The following is an 18,224-nucleotide window of genomic DNA, read 5'->3' as shown; positions in this document are numbered from 1 at the left end:
ATTATTCTAGACGTATCGTTTTTGTGTTCCATATTTTGTTGTCAACTTCTGAAGTTGTTTAAATTATTTACAAGTTAGCTAATGTAGTTGGAATACAATAACGTCGACTTTCATGGAAAGAAAGTTATATTTAATAGGCCCTCTAGAGGTGAAACGTTGCGTCTCGCCACGGGCGGAAGGCGGTGCAGCTCTCTGGATAGCGCTTTGGGATAGGCTGTTGCTGAGCTACCATGAAGAATGACAGCCGTCGAAACTTCCGGTTCTAGTCATAGGGCGATAACGATAAGAGCGCAGTTGCAGAATTTATAACAGGAGCCACAATGGCGGTTGTCGTCTCTTGACAGGGCTGTGGATGTTATTAAATCCACAATCATCGCCCTAAAGATAGGCCTGGTTGATTCCCAGAGCCATTAAAAATAAACTGGAACATCTACTGCACATGAAAATACTATAATTTCTGATCAATATCAAATTAACAAGAGATAAAATTATATTAAAAGGGACCATGTAAACAGTACCAACCGGGTCAAGTTTTCATTTTGTTCGAGAAACAACATCGGCTGTTAATGACGGCTAACTGTTTGTTTATTGAACTCCAAAACCGTAAATCTAAGGAACAATAACACCTAAACTAACCTTGGCACCGGACAAGGGAAGCTAAAAGAAAAGGGACTTATTTTTTTCTTTCGTTTTTTTACCAAACAGCATGCTAGCTACACAGAGCTAGCTAGCCAAATAGAAACGGAGAAGAGCGCACAATGCTCCGATTTATTGTTTGGGCCTTTTCAGCCAGTTTCTCTAACTAGCTAAATGCACAGGCCTTCATTTTAGTGTCGTTTTTTGGCACTAGCAACCTTGATTTTTCTGCTTTGACAAACCATGCTGCCGAACAACTTGGATAATGCGTGAGGACTAAAGCTGGGCACACTTTTCCATTTTGTCGGCTTGCTTAGAACACTGGATCTCATTTTACCGGATTTCTGAGTACTACTCTCCCGTTAATGTATTATCTCGGCTACAGAGGCCCACGCTCGGGAGAGGTTCCGCCGCTGACGTGAGGAATGCCTGGGTCGGATAGACACCATGGGACCAAGAGGAAGCCGGAATCCAACAGTAGCATTGCCCTGCCGCCCCAAACAACGAGTGGTAACAGCGGGCTACACCAGCCCCTGGTCCTGCCTCATACCTCTGCGGGCAACATGACGAGCAAGGACGGTAACCTCCAGTCAAAGTCGTCAGTGCCATCTTCCAAGCGCAAACGGCATAAATCAGCCAAATATGGACGTGAGTCCGAGGTGGCTCAGGGCCCTGGTTTTTCTGCCCTCACCTCCGCAGCGCCTCCTTCCGTTAGCGCCGTGAAGCCGCTGGTAGAATATGACGACATAAGTTCAGATTCGGATACTTTTTCGGACCCGCCTGCTGAAAGAGGGTCTGGGGATCGGTTAGAACCTGTCCCAGATTATAGTGATGGGGGCGGGGCTGTTGGTAGAGATGGTCGGGAACACAAGCACCGACACTCTCGCAAAAAGTCGAAGGATCCCAACAAAGTTAGAGACTCTGGGGAAGGGGGTCAGAGTACCAAGAAAAAAAGCAGCAAAGACCGTGAGAGAGGGAGCTCTGGGAAAGTCAAGGAGAAGGTGGCCTCCCTGTCCTCTGTAGCATCCCTGTCCTCCGGGTCACGGCGTCAGGGTCAGATGGAGGCTGACTTGGGGCCAAAGCGTGGAGAGTTGCCCCCTTCCTCCTCCCAGGCCCAAACTGCAGCCAGTGTGGGAAGCACCACATCCTCCTCCTCGTCATCTCGCAGCAAGGAGGGTGGCCGCTCCGGGAAGTCTCGCAAGGATAAGCCACAGAAGACAGAGGGGCGTGAGGGTCGGGGGGATGCAACCGCCAGCCAGAGCACCTCTGCCTCTCAGAAGGTCCGGACGGATAGGAGCCAACGTAAGTCCTCAAAGAGCCACAAGTCCAGCCCTAAGGGCAAGGGGCAGCCTTCCTCGAGCAGGGGGAGCCCTCGCCGGAAGGTAACAGCCCCTACACAGTCCCCCAGCCCCCCAAGGAGAGGGGGTAATGGAAGCCCCATGGTCGGTGGTTACAGCCAGGAGGTGGACAGCTACCACCACCAGAGACGCAGGCCGGCCCCACAGAGCCCCAGCCCCTACAGGGAGATGTCCAGGCGGAGCAGGCAGAGGTCTGACAGCCCTTATGCCAGCAGGCAGAGGTCTTCCAGCTATGAGCGAGACGACAGCCCCTACTCCAGGAGACGCTCCATCAGTCCCTATGGTAACCGCAGGTCCTCCAGCGCTAGCCCTGTGTCCCGGTGAGTATTCTTGCCTGGCCCAGGCACCTTCCATTCAGCCTGCCTCATATTCACATTTATGCTAGTAGTGTAATACGTACCAAATCGCACTCTATTCCCTTTATTCAGCACTACTTTTGACCAGGCCCCATGAGACTGGTCAAAAGTAGTGGACTACAATGGGAATATGGTGTCATTTGAGACACAGCCTAATACTAACATGTAGTTTTGGACTACTACTAGCCACCCAATCTGTTGGTTATTCACTCACTGTATGCATGGCATGCACCTCCACACACAGAGGCATATTCACCAGTGCTGTCTAACACACACGTTGATTCTCACAAATGCCCAAGGTGCCTTTTTACAGAGGCCCAGTAAGGCCACGAACGTGATGATGAACTGGTGCTGCTACTGTTGATGTTCTTATTGGTCATACTGGAACATGGCCACGCCACTGGAGGAGACACCAGGTCCGCTCTGACTGTTTCTACTGTTAGTTTTCTACCCCCTTTTGTCTGTGTGCTAAGGAAGTGCTTGTACTGTGTGTTTGATAAAGCTGCAATATATGACTTTTTGGGCGACCTGACCAAATTCACATAGAAATGTGAGTTATAGATCTGCCATTCTCATTGAAATTAAGTTTAAGAAGGAGTAGATCAGTTCTATATGCACTATTTCTATACTTCCTGTTAAGGTTCATTCTTGCGTCTTTTACTTTCGGTTTTGTACACCAGCTTCAAACAGCTGAAAATACAATATTTTGGGTTATAGACAATGTTTCACAGCGAGTTTAGTTGGTACAATGATGCATTGCTTGTTTTTTTTAACAAACTGAAACTAAGGGAACTATTAGAATTTTTGCAAACAGGAAATGGTGGAGAGATTTCTGCATATTGTACCTTTTTAAATCGTAAGTGGTTGAGACAGTGCTTTAGACAGCTGAGGATTGAGCCATGGGTAACAGACGGTACTTGTAGCTTCCTCTCCGGTGCTCCTAGCCTCAAGGTGTTGGAAAGGGAATGGCTAGGCCAGGTTGCAATGTCCTGCACGGGCTACTTAAAACTATGGTCAGGGAAGAGACATTGATTCTATGTTCAGATGAGTGTGACACGCAGGGCTGTTTCTGCCAGGGAGTTGTTGCCTCTTGCCAAGTGGTGTAGAATGGAAACCTATGGAAGTCAGGAGAGGCATCACATTGGGCTCAGACAGACAGGCAATGCCTGGGTGCTCCAGTCTAGGGAAACCCTATGAGGAGCTGTGGTCTTTGGAGCAGGAGAGGGCATGGGTTGGGGGATAGGCTACACTAGCCAGGCAGCGGGGTGATGTTAGCTCTCCAGGAACAGGGTTGAAGAGCCTTGGGCTAGGCTGTTGACATTCAGCCATTTTGATTTTGTGTTGCATCAGTGAGTGGACCTTGAGCTTCTGTTGGTTGGAGGTGGCATAGATGCACGATAAAACATTCTCTGCTGTCAGTAGACTATTGAAAGATGCTGCTGGGGAATCATGTTGATGTAGTCCTTTTATTTCATTTCTTTTATTTAACCTTTTGTTAACTAGGCAAGTTGGTTAAGAACAAATTCTTACTTACAATGACGGTCTACCCCAGCCAAACCCTAACCCAGACGACGCTGGGCCAATTGTGCACTACCCTATGGGACTCCCAATCATGGCCGGTTGTGATACAGCCTGGAATCGAACCAGGGTCTGTAGTGATGCCTCTAGCACTGAGATGCAGTGCCTTAGACCACTGCGCCACTCGGGTGCCAGTCGAGCATGTAGCTAACTGTAGGATATTTGTTTAGTCTAGCTAATTAACTTCAATGTCCCAGTTATTAACTTATAATAATCACATTTTAGATTTAGTTTGTAGACTTTTCTAAGTTTTCATGCTCAGGGACATATTCACTTGCTACTAGTTCATTTGTTTTCCTAACCTTCAAACAAATGATGGAATCTGAATGTTTCCGCAATTAAAGGGATACCTAATGATTTTCGTCAGTGCCATCTTCTTCCAAGCGCCCTTTATGAGGCCGTCATTGTAAATAAGAATTTGTTCTTAATGTTCTTAACTGATTTGCCTTGTAAAATAAAAAATAAAATCTACTTCCCCAGAGTCAGATCAACTTGTGGATACCATTTTTATGTCTGCATGCAGTTTGAACGAAGTTGCCAACTAGCACCAGCAGAATTGCTAACTAGTTAGCATTGTCTCGCAAAACTACCTCTAACTTCCTTCATACTGGACACAAAGATAAAAATGGTATAGATGAGTTTCTCACTCTGCCAAAATCCCGAAGTATCCCTTTAAGTATGTTCAGAATCTTGTCTTCTTTTCATCTTACATCTCCCACGTTTGAATAAAAGTTACTTTGATGGTTATCAAAAGTATGTATGGTGATGAGGTGTATGAATTTGTCCCTAAGCTATTTGGCCTAATGCCAGAGGACTGTTGAGGTTAACCCACAAGACAGTAGACTTCTGGGGGACGTTTGTACACACATTGCTTTAGTCTGAACTTAAAGTAGCCAAAGGTTGTCCCCCTGACTGACCTAATTGTATGTTTGTATGCTGACTAAGGGAATGGGAAGTGTAGCTTATATGGAAGGAGACATAACTCCTTCTATGTGTAAATGCAGTCAGTGTGCTATCTTAGCAAATAGCACTACCTCTCTGAACTAGCCTCTAACTGAGCTTGGACCAGGGTCCTGCCTCGCCAACACACGTGAGCGCCAGTTGACCACTTACGAACCAGTTGAGTGACAGAAAAGGATCCAATTCGATTGCACAATTGGTGAAATGTCAAGCTAGCTGTGAAGTGAGCCTGCCGCTTGGTCTTATCTAATTATATAAACATAACACGTTCCGTAGTTATCATTTGCAGTGACGTGCCATTTGTTGTTTTTATTAACACCTTAATACACAAGTGCAAAATGTCCCAGTAATGTCAAATGGCCTCCCTTCTAGTTCCTCTGTCTTGGTGCTCACACCCAACTTAGAGAGAGAACTTGCAGCCAACAAGGAATTATTGTTTTCCTAACATCTTCCCTCCTCTCTCTCCAGGCGCTCAGTTCGCTCCCGGAGTCGCTCGCCGCCTTTCTCCTCTTCCCGTCGCTCCTCCTCTCGCTCTCGCAACAAGAAGCATTCATCCTCTGCCGGGGGGGGCGGGTCTCACAGCAGCCGCTCCCCACCCTCCTCCCGCCTCCCACTCAACTCCAGCCTGGGGGCGGAGCTTAGCCGGAGGAAGAAGGAGCGCCAGGCTGCGGTGGCTGCAGCTCGCCCCCCCTCCCCTCCACCTTCGTCACGCAAGACCAAAGGATCCACCTCACGCCCTCCTAAAGCTGAGCCCGAGAGAATACCTGAGAGAGACTCTGTCCAAGCCACGGACCTCCAGCCTCCACCCATTGCACACCAGCCCCAGGACAATCTTGTTGGCGAAGAACACGGCTCTGCATCTCCACCCTCCACCTTCTCATCTCCTGCTCCCCCTTTGCCCCCCGGTCAGACGACCCCACTACCTCCACCTCCTCTGCCCTCCGCCCCTGTCGCCCAACTTCAGCCACCTACACCCCAGGGCCAGACTGAGGCCAGCCTCGCACCCTCCACAGCCCTCTCCTCCTCCTCATTGTCGTCTCCCCAGTCCAAATCTCCTGCCCCCATGCCCACACGCAGCCCTGCCCGCCTGACACCCATCCACAAGACCTCCACTCTGCCCCCCCTGCCTTTACCACCCATGCTAGTGGGAGACTGTCAGGACAGGTAAGCCATGAAACACGTGCACACACACACACACACACACACAACTCTCCTCTCCCCAGTCCTGTTGCTTGGCAAACGTGTAGTCATCAACAGAACAGGCATTAGGCCTATACCTTAGGCTCAGGTTTCACCTAACAGTCAGTCTCTCTGAAACACACACCTGCCTGCAGTACAGTACTGGAATTCTGAACAGATTACCTGAATGCTCTGTAGGCGATGCTTTAGCTGCCATTAGACCACGAGTATGTCAAGTAGTAAAAACAGGCCTACATGGGACTTAAAAATGATCACTAACTCCTTGCAGCCTTATCAAATTCAGTGCTTCCTCTGCAGTCGACTGCACTGGCCAAAATGGCTGCCAAAGTGAAAGTGTAGTTCATGGGCCCCACATCCCTTTGTCATGGTAGTTTGGGATACATTTGTGCTACAGACATATAAGGAAAAGAAAATCCAAACTCACTAGAGAAACGATGATGCAGTGTAGTAATGAAATGCTCTTTTTCTCTCCTTCCTTCTTTACCTTTGATCTCTCGCCCCCCACTTTTTCTATCTCTCCCTCCATCAGTCCGAAGAAGTCCACTCCTCCTCAGAGGTCTTCCAGGAAGGAGAAAGAGGTGCGGAATCGGCTGTCTCTGATCGACCTCCCGCTGCCCCCCACGCTGGCCGGAGGAGACCCATCGCCCCCCCAGTCCCCCATCTACAGAGCTCCACCTCCGCCCCAGTCCGCCTTCAAGAAGAGACCAAAGTGAGTTCCTATCTGCTCAACCGAACCTACCCTTCTCCTTATCAATCCCCCCAAACCACCTATCTACACTCATTTCCACAGCCCTCCTCTCCCATTGCAGCCTATTTCCTTTCAACAAAAATAAAAAATAAGCTTAAGATGGTACACAGTTATCATCATGGGCTTATTCCGTGAGGTAAAACATTTCCTAATAGCAAGTCTCCTCGGCTCTCCTGTCTAGGTTTTGCTGTCCACGCTATGGCGAACGCAAACAGACACAGAGCGACTGGGGAAAACGCTGCGTGGACAAGTTTGACATCATCGGCATTATCGGGGAGGGCACCTACGGCCAGGTGTACAAGGCCAAGGACAAAGACACCGGTGAGAGCCCCGTGTGCTGCCCTTTCACTGACACACCTGTGTTTCGTTGTTCTTGAGAGCGGCACAAGTGATCACCACGCCTGCGGTATGTGTGTATGCTACGGGGTGTTGTGACTGATCTCGCCTCCCCATGTCCCCTTTGCTCTAGCCTCTCTGTGTGTGTCTTTCAGAGGAATTTGAAATTAAGCAGGAGACACATTTCCGTTGGGCGTCCGTGTACATTGAACAAATGTGCTTTATTTAGCACATTTATTCAACTTTTGATCGGGACAATCAACAGAGTCGGTACCATAAAACGGCCGTTTTCATCCACCCCCTACATTGGACAGTGGCGTAATCTGTAATGTTCACGTTGTTCCTCCTGTCCTCCAGGCGAGCTGGTGGCTCTGAAGAAGGTGCGTCTGGACAATGAGAAGGAGGGCTTCCCCATCACGGCCATCCGAGAGATCAAGATCCTCCGCCAGCTCAACCACCGCAGCGTGGTCAACATGAAGGAGATCGTCACAGACAAACAGGACGCACTGGACTTCAAGAAGGACAAAGGTGTGTGGAAAGGGGGACTGTGTGTGTGGGGTTTGTGCTTGGGGGTATGTCTGTGCCTGTATGTGTGTGTATGCGTGTCCTCCTTACCCCTGCCTGTTCCGTCAGGTGCCTTCTACCTGGTGTTTGAGTACATGGATCATGACCTGATGGGTCTGCTGGAGTCGGGGCTGTGTCAGTTCTCCCAGGAACACGTGAGGAGCTTCATGAGACAGCTGATGGAGGGGCTGGACTACTGCCACAAGAAGAACTTCCTGCACAGAGACATCAAGTGCTCCAACATACTGCTCAACAACAGGTACTAGTGTAGCATGGTAATATCACGGTACCAAAATGTCATGATACTTATGATACCAACATTTTAACATACCTTAGTACCGTTTCGTATGATACTGAATCTTTCAGCCCTACCGATCTAAAGAACCTGCCGGTGCCTGTTATAAGATGTTTATGAAGTCAGTTGAATTGAAGCATCAGCCACTGGTCTCTTGTATGCAGAGGTCCAATGCCACTTGACTTTCATGCTCATATCACGTATGGCAGCTATAATCAGCCAGCCTCATCCCCGCCCAGCCCTCACTCACCTGCTTCTCTCAGCATCCCCATCCAGCCCTCACTCACCTGCTTCTCTCAGCATCCCCTCCCAGCCCTCACTCACCTGCGTCTCTCAGCATCCCCTCCCAGCCCTCACTCAACTGCTTCTCTCAGCATCCCCTCCCAGCCATCACTCACCTGCTTCTCTCAGCATCCCCTCCCAGCCCTCACTCACCTGCTTCTCTCAGCATCCCCTCCCAGCCCTCACTCACCTGCTTCTCTCAGCATCCCCTCCCAGCCCTCACTCACCTGCGTCTCTCAGCATCCCCTCCCAGCCCTCACTCACCTGCGTCTCTCAGCATCCCCTCCCAGCCCTCACTCACCTGCGTCTCTCAGCATCCCCTCCCAGCCCTCACTCACCTGCGTCTCTCTCCGTCCCCTCTTCATGTACATCTATTCCTCCATTAGTTTTTTAAATTTAATTTATCCTTGATGGCGAGTGGGGATGCAGACCCTGATAAGTCTTTCTTTGTTAGATTTGTACATGTTGTTACATTGGAGCAGCGCACAGTTCGAGCAATGTTGATACATTGTATAATTTCATCGCCTGTTATAACCAAGAACACAGGCCAGTCTGAGTAGACTTTGCAAGTTCACTGTCATACAGCCCCTGAGTGTCAGAGGGGAAATGGAGCACAACTTCACGACAGGCATGCTGGCAGCTTTACAGAAAAAAAAGAGCTCATCTGTAGCCTAAACTGCAACAACAACAAAACATCTGAGCAATATTACCAGAGATCCCATTTTGTCTTTCTAGCAGGATTCGTGCGCATTTTATAAAATTTCACAAATCATGTCGCGGGCAGTTTTAAACGAATCCCGAGTCTCTGACGTTGTTCGGTCATGTTACCTAGCTAGCTAACAAGAGAGAGAGAGAGAGAGAGAGAGAGAGAGAGAGGTGTGTGTGTTTATGACAGAGGGAGACAGAGCGCGTGTGAGGGAGTGTGTCTGTGTTAACTGAGAAGAGAAAGGTGTCGTGCAGAATTTTCCCCTTGCTGCTACAGTTTAATTGTTTTTATTTTACCTTTATTAACTAGGCAAGTCAGTTAAGAACAAATTCTTATTTTCAATGACAGCCTAGGAACAGTGGGTTAACTGCCTTGTTCAGGGGCAGAACAACAGGTTTGTACCTTGTCAGCTCGGTGGATTCGATCTTGCAACCTTTTGGTTACTAGTCCAACGCTCTAACCACTAGGCTACCTGCCGATCATTATGCATGTCTATTCCTCCAGCCAAATCACAGTTAGGCCTTTACAAATGTGAGCAAATCAGCCACTTTAGGCAGTTTAATGCAATGTGTTGTATTGAGTAGAAGTGTGAATTTCAGTAACAGATTTTTGCGTAGCACGTGCGCAGAACGTTTAGAGAAAACGGGAACAAGCGTCTGGGAGACGGGGTGAACAGGATGCTAGGCCACGAACCCCCCCCCCCCCCGTGGAAACGTGATACTTGGCCTGCCTGGTATCATATCATTAGTAAAATGTTAGTATCGTAACTAATAGGTTCACAGGGAGGAAGGAACAGTGTCTCTCCATCCCTGGTCCTTGGGCCGGTCCGTGAGATGTTGCTGGCTGGTCGCCGAGATGGTTCACTGCCCATTTGAAATGATACAGTTCCAACAGTGCTAGTTTTAAAGGTAGCCTCAACGAGATGACGAGCAGCACCGCAGATAGTGAGATGAGCACGATGCAAGACTTTCCTGTCACACAGAGTATCTGCGCTTCACGCTGCTACAACGTGGTTTCTACGGGGCCAAAACAGCGGCCGAGTTCAGCCTCCCGCTTCAACGCTCTTAGTTGTCGTGGAAATTGACCCACTACTGCTGTTTACTTTGTGCGTCTACGTCATCTCGCTGAGTCTACCTTTTAATGTAAGCAGTTCCCCAAGGAGGGAAAAGCATAGCTTTGCCGGTCCCTGCTATAAACAATTGACACACTAACCTAGAATGTTATGGTGATAGCAACGGTAGTAGTTTGTGTGGTTTTAGTGAGCACGGGGAGTTTTTAAAAATGATTGTTGTAGCTATAGTAGGATTGGGTTTTTCCTTTTGATTGGTCCTGTTTTCAATGTGCAACGTTCTACAATGGGAATTCAAATGCCCTTTCCTCTGCCTCGCTGTTGTGATTGAATTATTCACTTCCGTAGTTAGGGTTGTGTAAGGTAACAGCTGTAGAATGTAATACGTTGTTGTCTTGTTATGATGTTTGATTCTCTGTCTCTAACTTCTTTATCTCTCTCCTTGTGCAGTGGTCAGATCAAGCTGGCTGACTTTGGTTTGGCCCGCCTCTACAACTCAGAGGAAAGGTGAGACTTGGATTTCTTGCTTTGGCGCAACGATGACATCATCATAAAGTCAGAGGTCCTTCCTGCCCCTGGTTCAATCCTTTTAAACTGTGACCCTCACACGGGCCTTTTCTCATTTTGTGAAAAAGCCCGTCCTTCACCCTCTCCTATGTCCGCTCTCCTCTGTGACCCGGAAACCGATAAGTGGTCAAGGAAATGTCAATTTGTTAGTAGGCGACCGGAACAGTGTCCTTCCCTCCTTGATAGCCACCTTTCATGAGGATAGTCATGTGTATCCTACCAGAGTCCTTCACGGAAGAATCCGCCTTTGAATCCGCTTTTGTTTTGTTGGAGGAGAAAAGCATGCACACAAACAATATGCTGCTTATCGTTTTATCTATATCTATTTTTATCACATTACTCATTTGGGATCCAGCCCTGTAAACCTAATTTGCCTGATTATCCGTGAGTGGAGGAGTCTCATTTCATACAAGCACATTTTCATCCACGTTCCCTCGCCTCCTCGACTACCTTTTTCAAAAGAAGGCGAGAGAGGACGTGGGAGTTGAGCAAATCCAATTGAGAAAAGGCCTCTGTTGCCTGAATGAAAACTATCTATTCCAGTGATTCCCCACTAGGTGGTGCTGTGTCCTGTATAAAGAGGTTCTGCCTCCATCAGCCCATTGTTGAGAGATGAATTGTGGGTGTTTGGGCACTGGAGGGCATAGTAAAGGTACTGTATCTGTGTGTTATATCTGAATGTCCCCTTCCCTGCTCCCTCCAGTCGACCCTACACTAATAAAGTAATCACGCTATGGTACCGCCCCCCTGAGCTCCTCTTGGGAGAGGAGAGGTACTCTCCAGCCATCGACGTCTGGAGCTGCGGGTTAGTACACACTCACCTTGCCCACACACACACTCACCCACACACCGTCATGCACCTGGACACTGATTCTGTACATGCCCAAGAACACTCATTCCCTGTGCAGGTTTATTGGTGCACAAACATTTCATTCGCACATAAATGCTCCAATCGAACAAGCTCTACGTAGGGAAACAGATTGTACTTACCTTATTTTTCCACATGGTGTCACTATAAAACTGCTATATCATTTTGACTGAAGTAGTTGGAGCTCTAAACCTAATGATTGGCAGATAATTATCACTCTTAACAAATCCTAACTCAAGATTAGTGAATGCTTTAAAAAAATGTTTTTATATATATGCAAGTGGCCAACATTGTCCATTGACTGTTTGTGCACAGGTGTATTCTGGGAGAACTGTTCACCAAGAAGCCCATCTTCCAGGCCAATCAGGAGCTGCTGCAGTTAGAGTTGATCAGGTATGCTGCTATTGCCCCCTGCTGCCTGGAAGACTGCATCTCCACATTACAATCCTGTCTGACATGGCAACCTATTTCTTATATAGCAGCCATACTCAACAGGCAGACCGCAGTCCAGACCCACAATGGAGTCAATACGGGCCGCGGGTCCTGCCTTTGTTGTTTTTGGAACTCAGTCGGGCTTTCAACCTACTGCGGTTGAGTGCAATTTGTACATTTGGAAGTGCATGGGCAGGTTTCCTCTTCTGTCATTCACTGAAAGATCTTAAAGAGCTGTTTTTAACTTGTCATAAATGTCCAGTTGATGTTGGCTTGAGAGGTAAGTTGACCAGCTACCTAAATCTTGTAGTTATCGTGGCCAAATGATGTGCCCAGGGGTCTCGACCCACATTGGTCCTCCATTTTTAGATTTTGTTGAGTCACTCGGGTATCATTTGAACGCACAAGAAATGGCCAAATGTGTAGAATTGCAGGAAATTAGCTCATTAAAAGTATGTTCTCTCCGCCAACAAGAGGGGTGTGAACCATTTCGGGTCGCATGGGTTGCGAGGTCGAGGGTTGTTACTACGGTGATAAATGACTTCCCATCCGGACTTTTGCCCCCTAGGATATTTGTGTGACCGGACCTCCTCAAATAGGAGTTGAATACCCCTGCTATATATTGCACTACTTTTGACCAGAGCTCTAAGGGCCTTGGTCAAAAGCATTGCACTATATAGGGAATAGGGTGCCATCTGGGATAGAGCCCATGTTTACCACAGCTCTAACTCTCTCCCTCTCTGTCTCAGTCGTCTGTGTGGGAGCCCGTGTCCCGCTGCCTGGCCTGACGTCATCAAGCTGCCCTACTTCAACACCATGAAGCCCAAGAAACAGTACCGCCGACGGCTACGCGAGGAGTTTGCCTTGTACGTAACATGACATGCACACCGTGGGATTTTCTTGTCCTTTCATCAATCTGATAGTTGTGGCAGTACATCAGTTGTTGATGCTATTTGTTTGACTCGCGCTCTCTAATTTTGCTCTCTCTCTCTCGCGCTCTGTCAGTCTGCCTGCTCAGGCCCTGGACCTGCTGGACCGCATGCTGACCCTTGACCCTGCGCGGCGCTGCACGGCCGAACAGGCCCTCAATAGTGACTTCCTGTGTAACGTGGAGCCCAGCAAGATGTCCCCGCCCAAGTGAGGACCTCGTCTTTGCCCTGTCCTTTTCTGGGCTCATTACATCTAGAGAACATTACATCTCATTACATCTCTCGCTCTCTCTCTCCAGTCTCCCTCACTGGCAGGACTGCCACGAGCTGTGGAGTAAGAAACGGCGGCGCCAGCGTCAGAGCGGGCTGCCCGAGGATGTGCCTGTGCCCAAAGTGCCCCGTAAGGACCCCTCGGGGGCTTCCAGTGGAGAGAACAGCCGGCCCCAAGCCAGCCCAGCTGGAGCCCCGCCCCCTCCGCCCGGAAGACCACCCTCCTCAGCCATCTCAGCCAATGAGCTAGCAGGTCAGGCCGACACAGTAGTCACAGTTCGCTACTATAGAAGAACCTACCCTTATCCAAATGTCTCCTTGGTTAGATAGTGGCTGCACAGGCAGACGAGGGTTGTTGTAAGTCTATAATGTAAACACATGTTGTCTCCATACACTCTCAGCAGGCTGCTGTCTACAGTATGTGTGACCATTGTCTCTCTCCCATCAGGCCTGGGTGCTGCGGCAGAGCAGCTGAACCAGACAGAGCTGGCTGTACTGTTGAACCTGCTGCAGAGACAGACAGACCTCAGCCTGCCTCAGATGGCCCAGCTCCTCAATGTCTCCTCCAACCCAGAGAGCCAGCAGCAGCTAGAGACCCTTAGCCAGTCCCTGTCTGCCTTGACCGAGGCCTCCCACCACCGGGGGGCCTCAGAGGACCAGGGTCCGGCTAGGTCCCAGCCCCCCGAACCTCCCCCAGAGCCTCAGGAGCCCTCCCCGCACCACAGCGAGCCGCCCCTCAGCCAGGACGACCAGACCAACCTCCTGGCCCTCCTATTGGGCCAGCTCATTAAGCCGCAGGCCGAGGCAAATGAGCAAGGCGACGAGAGCAATGGCGTCCAATCAGAGGAGGCTGTGACTCGCGGTTCATCTGCCTCCACTGCTGATCGCAAGGGCAAGTCTGGGTTCAGTCTCTAGGGGGAGGGGCAGAGAGCACTGGGTCAGGGGGATCTCACAGGGAACTGGTGGACGAGGGGGAGGAGACTGGGCGGAGGGTGACGCCCCGTCATAGCTTCCCTGTCATGGTGCGGATCTTGTCATCGATTATTTTTCTGCTTACCATAAAGCAGTTGTAAATTCCTTTATAAACGAGCTGATGAGATGAAAGATCTTAACTAAATGACAAATCGGAAGAAAGATTCCACGGTTACTTAAAATATTTTTTGAGGAAGATGAGTTTTATGTTGTCTAGAACCACCTCCTCTCAACAACAGTTTCACCCCCCTACCCACCTTTTGTCTGTCTCACCCGTCTCCCACTTCAAAGGCTACTTTCACCCACTCAGTCACACATAGGGTGGAAACATACCATACATGAAGTTGGCAAGTTCTCAAGATGTCTGACCAGAGAGTGGCTTCGGACGGCCCTGGTCACATGGACTGGGCTTTGGGCACAAGGACTTTTCTCATTGGTGTGAATGTAAACTAAGAGAAGGTTTGTAGTTTTACAGCGTTAGAAAGACAATGGTTCACACTGCACTCTTCCCTTCAACCTTTCACTCCTGTCTCTCTTTATCATCCTGTTTTCTTTTCCCACTCTTTCTCTCTCATTTCTCCATTTGTTAAAGCAGTTTTTTTGGATTGTTCTTCCTTCCATAAAAATATATTGATTTAAAAACCAGTCTGTAATGTCAACATTTTTATGAAGAAAGTCTAATAAATTATCAAGCAAAAATAAATGTTTTGAACCTTAGACTTCACCTGCATGTCTTTCTTTTAACTTTTATTTAAATCACACATTTTCATTTTATGTTTGTATGTTTTCTTTTACATTAGACCTCGGAATCATCCGACGCTTGTAAAGCGTTCTCGTCTGTATCTGTAGTCACCCTACTGTTGGCACTTAAGGCAACAACCCTGTTGCCTAGGAAACAACTGTAGCAGCAGTGTTGCCCGGTAGCCATGACAGCAGACTGAGAAGGCATCTCGCTCTGTCTCAGCTTTATGGCCTGCATGGAGCTTTACGCACCTCTCTCCCTGTAGTGTCATCCCCCTCCCCAAACGTCAGGTTTTACCCCTCCCTATCCATTATAACCCATGCTCGTATTGTTGTTGAAATATAACTTGTGTCTGTCAGGGTTGAACAAACCCTAAGGTGAGAAGCCCCTTCTACTATGTAAAGCGCTTTGGGTGTCTCGAAAAGCGCTATACAAGTCCAATCGATTATTATTGTTATAAACACCCCTGTGTCCTGCGTCTTTCTTTTGTTGTTCACATACGTGTGTGAATAAATGTTATGTTGATTATTTAGGCCACCGTGAGGTCTTTTGATATTCCATCATCTCAACATTACAACTTGTCTGTCAACATTCAAAAATGTTACCTACTTAAGGATTTTGTAACATACCAGTCACCATGAACCAAGAGGGGAGAAATAACATAGGTGGCACACCTCCAGACTAATTTAGAGAATTAACATTTATCATAATCACAATTGTGGTATTTAGTAGCAATATCAACCCATGACAACTACACGTATTACTCATCCAATTAAAACAGTAGCCTATTGAAAACATTTATCCAACTGAAACTACGTTGTTTAGTGGAAGGTGAGGATCCAGCCGTAGGAATGGTACATGATCTCCCTCTGCTGGCCAAGGTGGGAAATACAGCTGTACGTTGTCCAGACCCCACTCACAAACACTTACCTGGTTCTCTGGGACATTTTACTAAAGGGAATTGAATAAAAATGTGTCTGTAGTGTAGATGGCACAAATGTCCAGGTGAAATCTCACTGTAACTGCGCTTTGTGTTTCTTGTAAATATCTGATTGACTGTCTTGTTTTCTCTGACCCTCTCAGACTGTGCAGTCACCAAGCGGAAGCAGCAGATCGGAACAAATCAGGTCCCTCCATCCTCTGAGCGACGTCCCCCCTCTCCGCCTGGCCCTCCACCCTCAGCCCTCCTCCCCCCTGGCCAGCAGCAGCCCAGCTCTGAACCCCAGCCCGGGCCCGGTCAGGACATCAGCCCAGCGGTGGCAGCCGCCCTGCTGCAGCTCATCTCTCAGCAGGACACAGAGGCTGGGGCCCCCCAGCGCAGCAGGGACCACTCCCCCGCCATGGGCACCCCTGTCCGGGGACAGCCACCACCTGCCTGGACGACTGACTCCCCTAAACCATCTCCTGCCAGAGAGCCTCCTACTGGCAGGGAATCTGCTGCCTCTGCTATCCCAGCACAGTTCCCCAAGGACCAGGACCTCCGCTTTGCCCACAGGGCCGCTCGCTGATCCTGGGTGGGCCTGTTTAGAGACCTGTGGACCTGTGGGTACAGTGGGCCGACCTACAGGGACAGGAGCCAGGGACACCTACTGTACTGATAATGATGATACTATAGACCAGTCTCTCTAGGTGGGAACAGAAAGGCAGCTCACCTGAGCAGGTTGTGTATATTGGAAGATGTGAGGTTGTTAGTCTGGAGGAAAGAGCAGGTCTTTGGGTCAGGATGTTATTGTGGAGATGGACAGTGTTGGTTTGGCTAAAGGACAAACTAAGCCCCACTCTAGATAGACAGACTGGGGTTGGGCCCTGGTGACGTGCTAGACCTGGAGGTGCGACAAACTTCCACACCCTTCAATCACTAACACGGCCCCGCCTGGACCTCGTGACTTGTTGAAGAAGTTGGATCCTAATGAGTTCCACACATGGAATGTGATCAGCTGTTATTTCCTTTTGTTTAATTTGCAACTCAAATGATTGTTATGTCTACTGCAGTGCCCTCTAATGATGAGGCTTTCAGTGGGTTTTGGAGTCTGGTGTCCTCACTCCTCTTCATCTGCAGTTGAATGGGTGGGGGTTGGTGTCTGCTACGTATGACACCGGTGGAACAAAGAACAAGTCTGAAATGTAGAGGTGGTTAGGGGGGTACAAAAGGAAAACACTGGGACTGAGAGTGAGTTAACTACTCAGTCAGTCTCATCATGCTAGCTGACTCCCGACTTTTGACCTTAAGCCTCCTTTGTAACCCCTGAATGATCTTTGCCCCCAGGGAAGAGTTGGGTTGTTTATTCTGTTCTGGAAGGCACATTAAAAGCCATGGCTCAAAATTCATTAGCATACCCTGTGTGTCCTTGGCCAAAGGTACTGTAAAATAAGGTTTTCGGATCTCAGTCCTATCTCCCCTCGTTGTCTCTCTCGCTCAATCTATGTATGTCAGCCTCAGTGACCTTTCCCATGTAGAAATGATCATGTTCATTCTTGAACGCTCTCTCTCTCTAGGAACAGGTACATGTGCCTCTAGCCCTCATACTCCCTCTGCTACACACCGACAAAAAACACAAACTCTGACACTGTGTCATTAACTGCTCTACTATGCTCACTAGTCTTTCATTGACCCTCTGGTCACAGCTAGCAAGCCGGTCACCCAACCTCGTAGCAACTGGACACCTATAGACCTAGACACACATACACACACACCTCTCCAAAGCTTTCCCCGAAGATCTCTGATAGCCTTGTTATCTTTTGCCTAACTCTGTGCAGCAAATATGTTTTTGTGTGATTATTTTCTACTTTAAAGACATAGTTACATGTTAAAAAGATGGTCCATGGTTTTGTTTCCTTTGTTTTGTTTTGGGAAGGGAGAAATTGGGAAGAGAACTGACTTTGGGTTTCATGTGACCATGTGACTGTAAAAGATGATATTTTGTAATATGTGTTTTCTCGGTTCAATTTATTAAAGGAAATCATGCGACCAGAAAGTTTTAAAAAGTGATGTGCTTTATTCTCTTGTCATGTACACGGAGTATACCAAACATTAGGAACACCTTCCCAATATTGAGTTGTAGCCCTTTTGCCCTCGGAACAGCCTCAATTAGTCAGGGCATGGACTCTACAAGGTGTCGAAAGCATTCCACAGGGATGCTGGCCCATGTTGACTCTCATGCTTCCCACAGTTGTGTCAAGTTGGGTTGATGTCTTTTGGGTGGTCGACCATTCTTGATGCATATGGGAAACTGTTGAGCGTGAAAAACCCAGCAGCGTTGCAGTTCTTGAAACAAACCAATGTGCCTGGCACATACTACCATACCCTGTTAAAGGCACTTAAATCTTTTGTCTTGCCCATTCCCCCTCTGAATGGC

General features: G+C 48.4%; 1 protein-coding gene and 1 non-coding gene across 3 annotated transcripts; both read left to right on the top strand.

Moving 5' to 3' along the window:
• The first annotated feature begins 280 nt into the window (after positions 1-280).
• LOC129829451 (cyclin-dependent kinase 12-like) lies at positions 281-17,853 on the top strand. 2 transcript variants are annotated; one of them, XM_055891158.1, is made up of 14 exons: positions 281-2,314; positions 5,357-6,052; positions 6,618-6,797; positions 7,018-7,157; positions 7,530-7,700; positions 7,806-7,995; positions 10,539-10,595; positions 11,359-11,460; positions 11,839-11,916; positions 12,705-12,821; positions 12,961-13,092; positions 13,184-13,407; positions 13,603-14,046; positions 15,952-17,853. In XM_055891158.1, exons 1-14 carry the CDS (start codon positions 1,062-1,064, stop codon positions 16,374-16,376), a joined length of 4,209 nt encoding a protein of 1,402 aa, XP_055747133.1. In that variant the 5' UTR covers positions 281-1,061; the 3' UTR covers positions 16,377-17,853. The 2 variants fall into 2 exon arrangements, 1 of the variants encoding a protein (XP_055747133.1); XR_008755394.1 differs by having other exon boundaries at positions 282-2,314; positions 13,603-14,585; positions 15,952-16,039.
• LOC129833838 (small nucleolar RNA SNORA5) lies at positions 6,352-6,488 on the top strand. Its single transcript, XR_008756121.1, has one exon. It is a non-coding gene; the product is annotated as a small nucleolar RNA SNORA5 (small nucleolar RNA).
• Positions 17,854-18,224: the final 371 nt, after the last annotated feature.

This window comes from Salvelinus fontinalis, chromosome 2 (assembly GCF_029448725.1).
Source record: "Salvelinus fontinalis isolate EN_2023a chromosome 2, ASM2944872v1, whole genome shotgun sequence".
NCBI classification, from domain to species: Eukaryota; Metazoa; Chordata; class Actinopteri; order Salmoniformes; family Salmonidae; genus Salvelinus; species Salvelinus fontinalis.
Note: the sequence above shows the minus strand (reverse complement) of the source record. Positions and strands in the feature narration are given on the sequence as shown.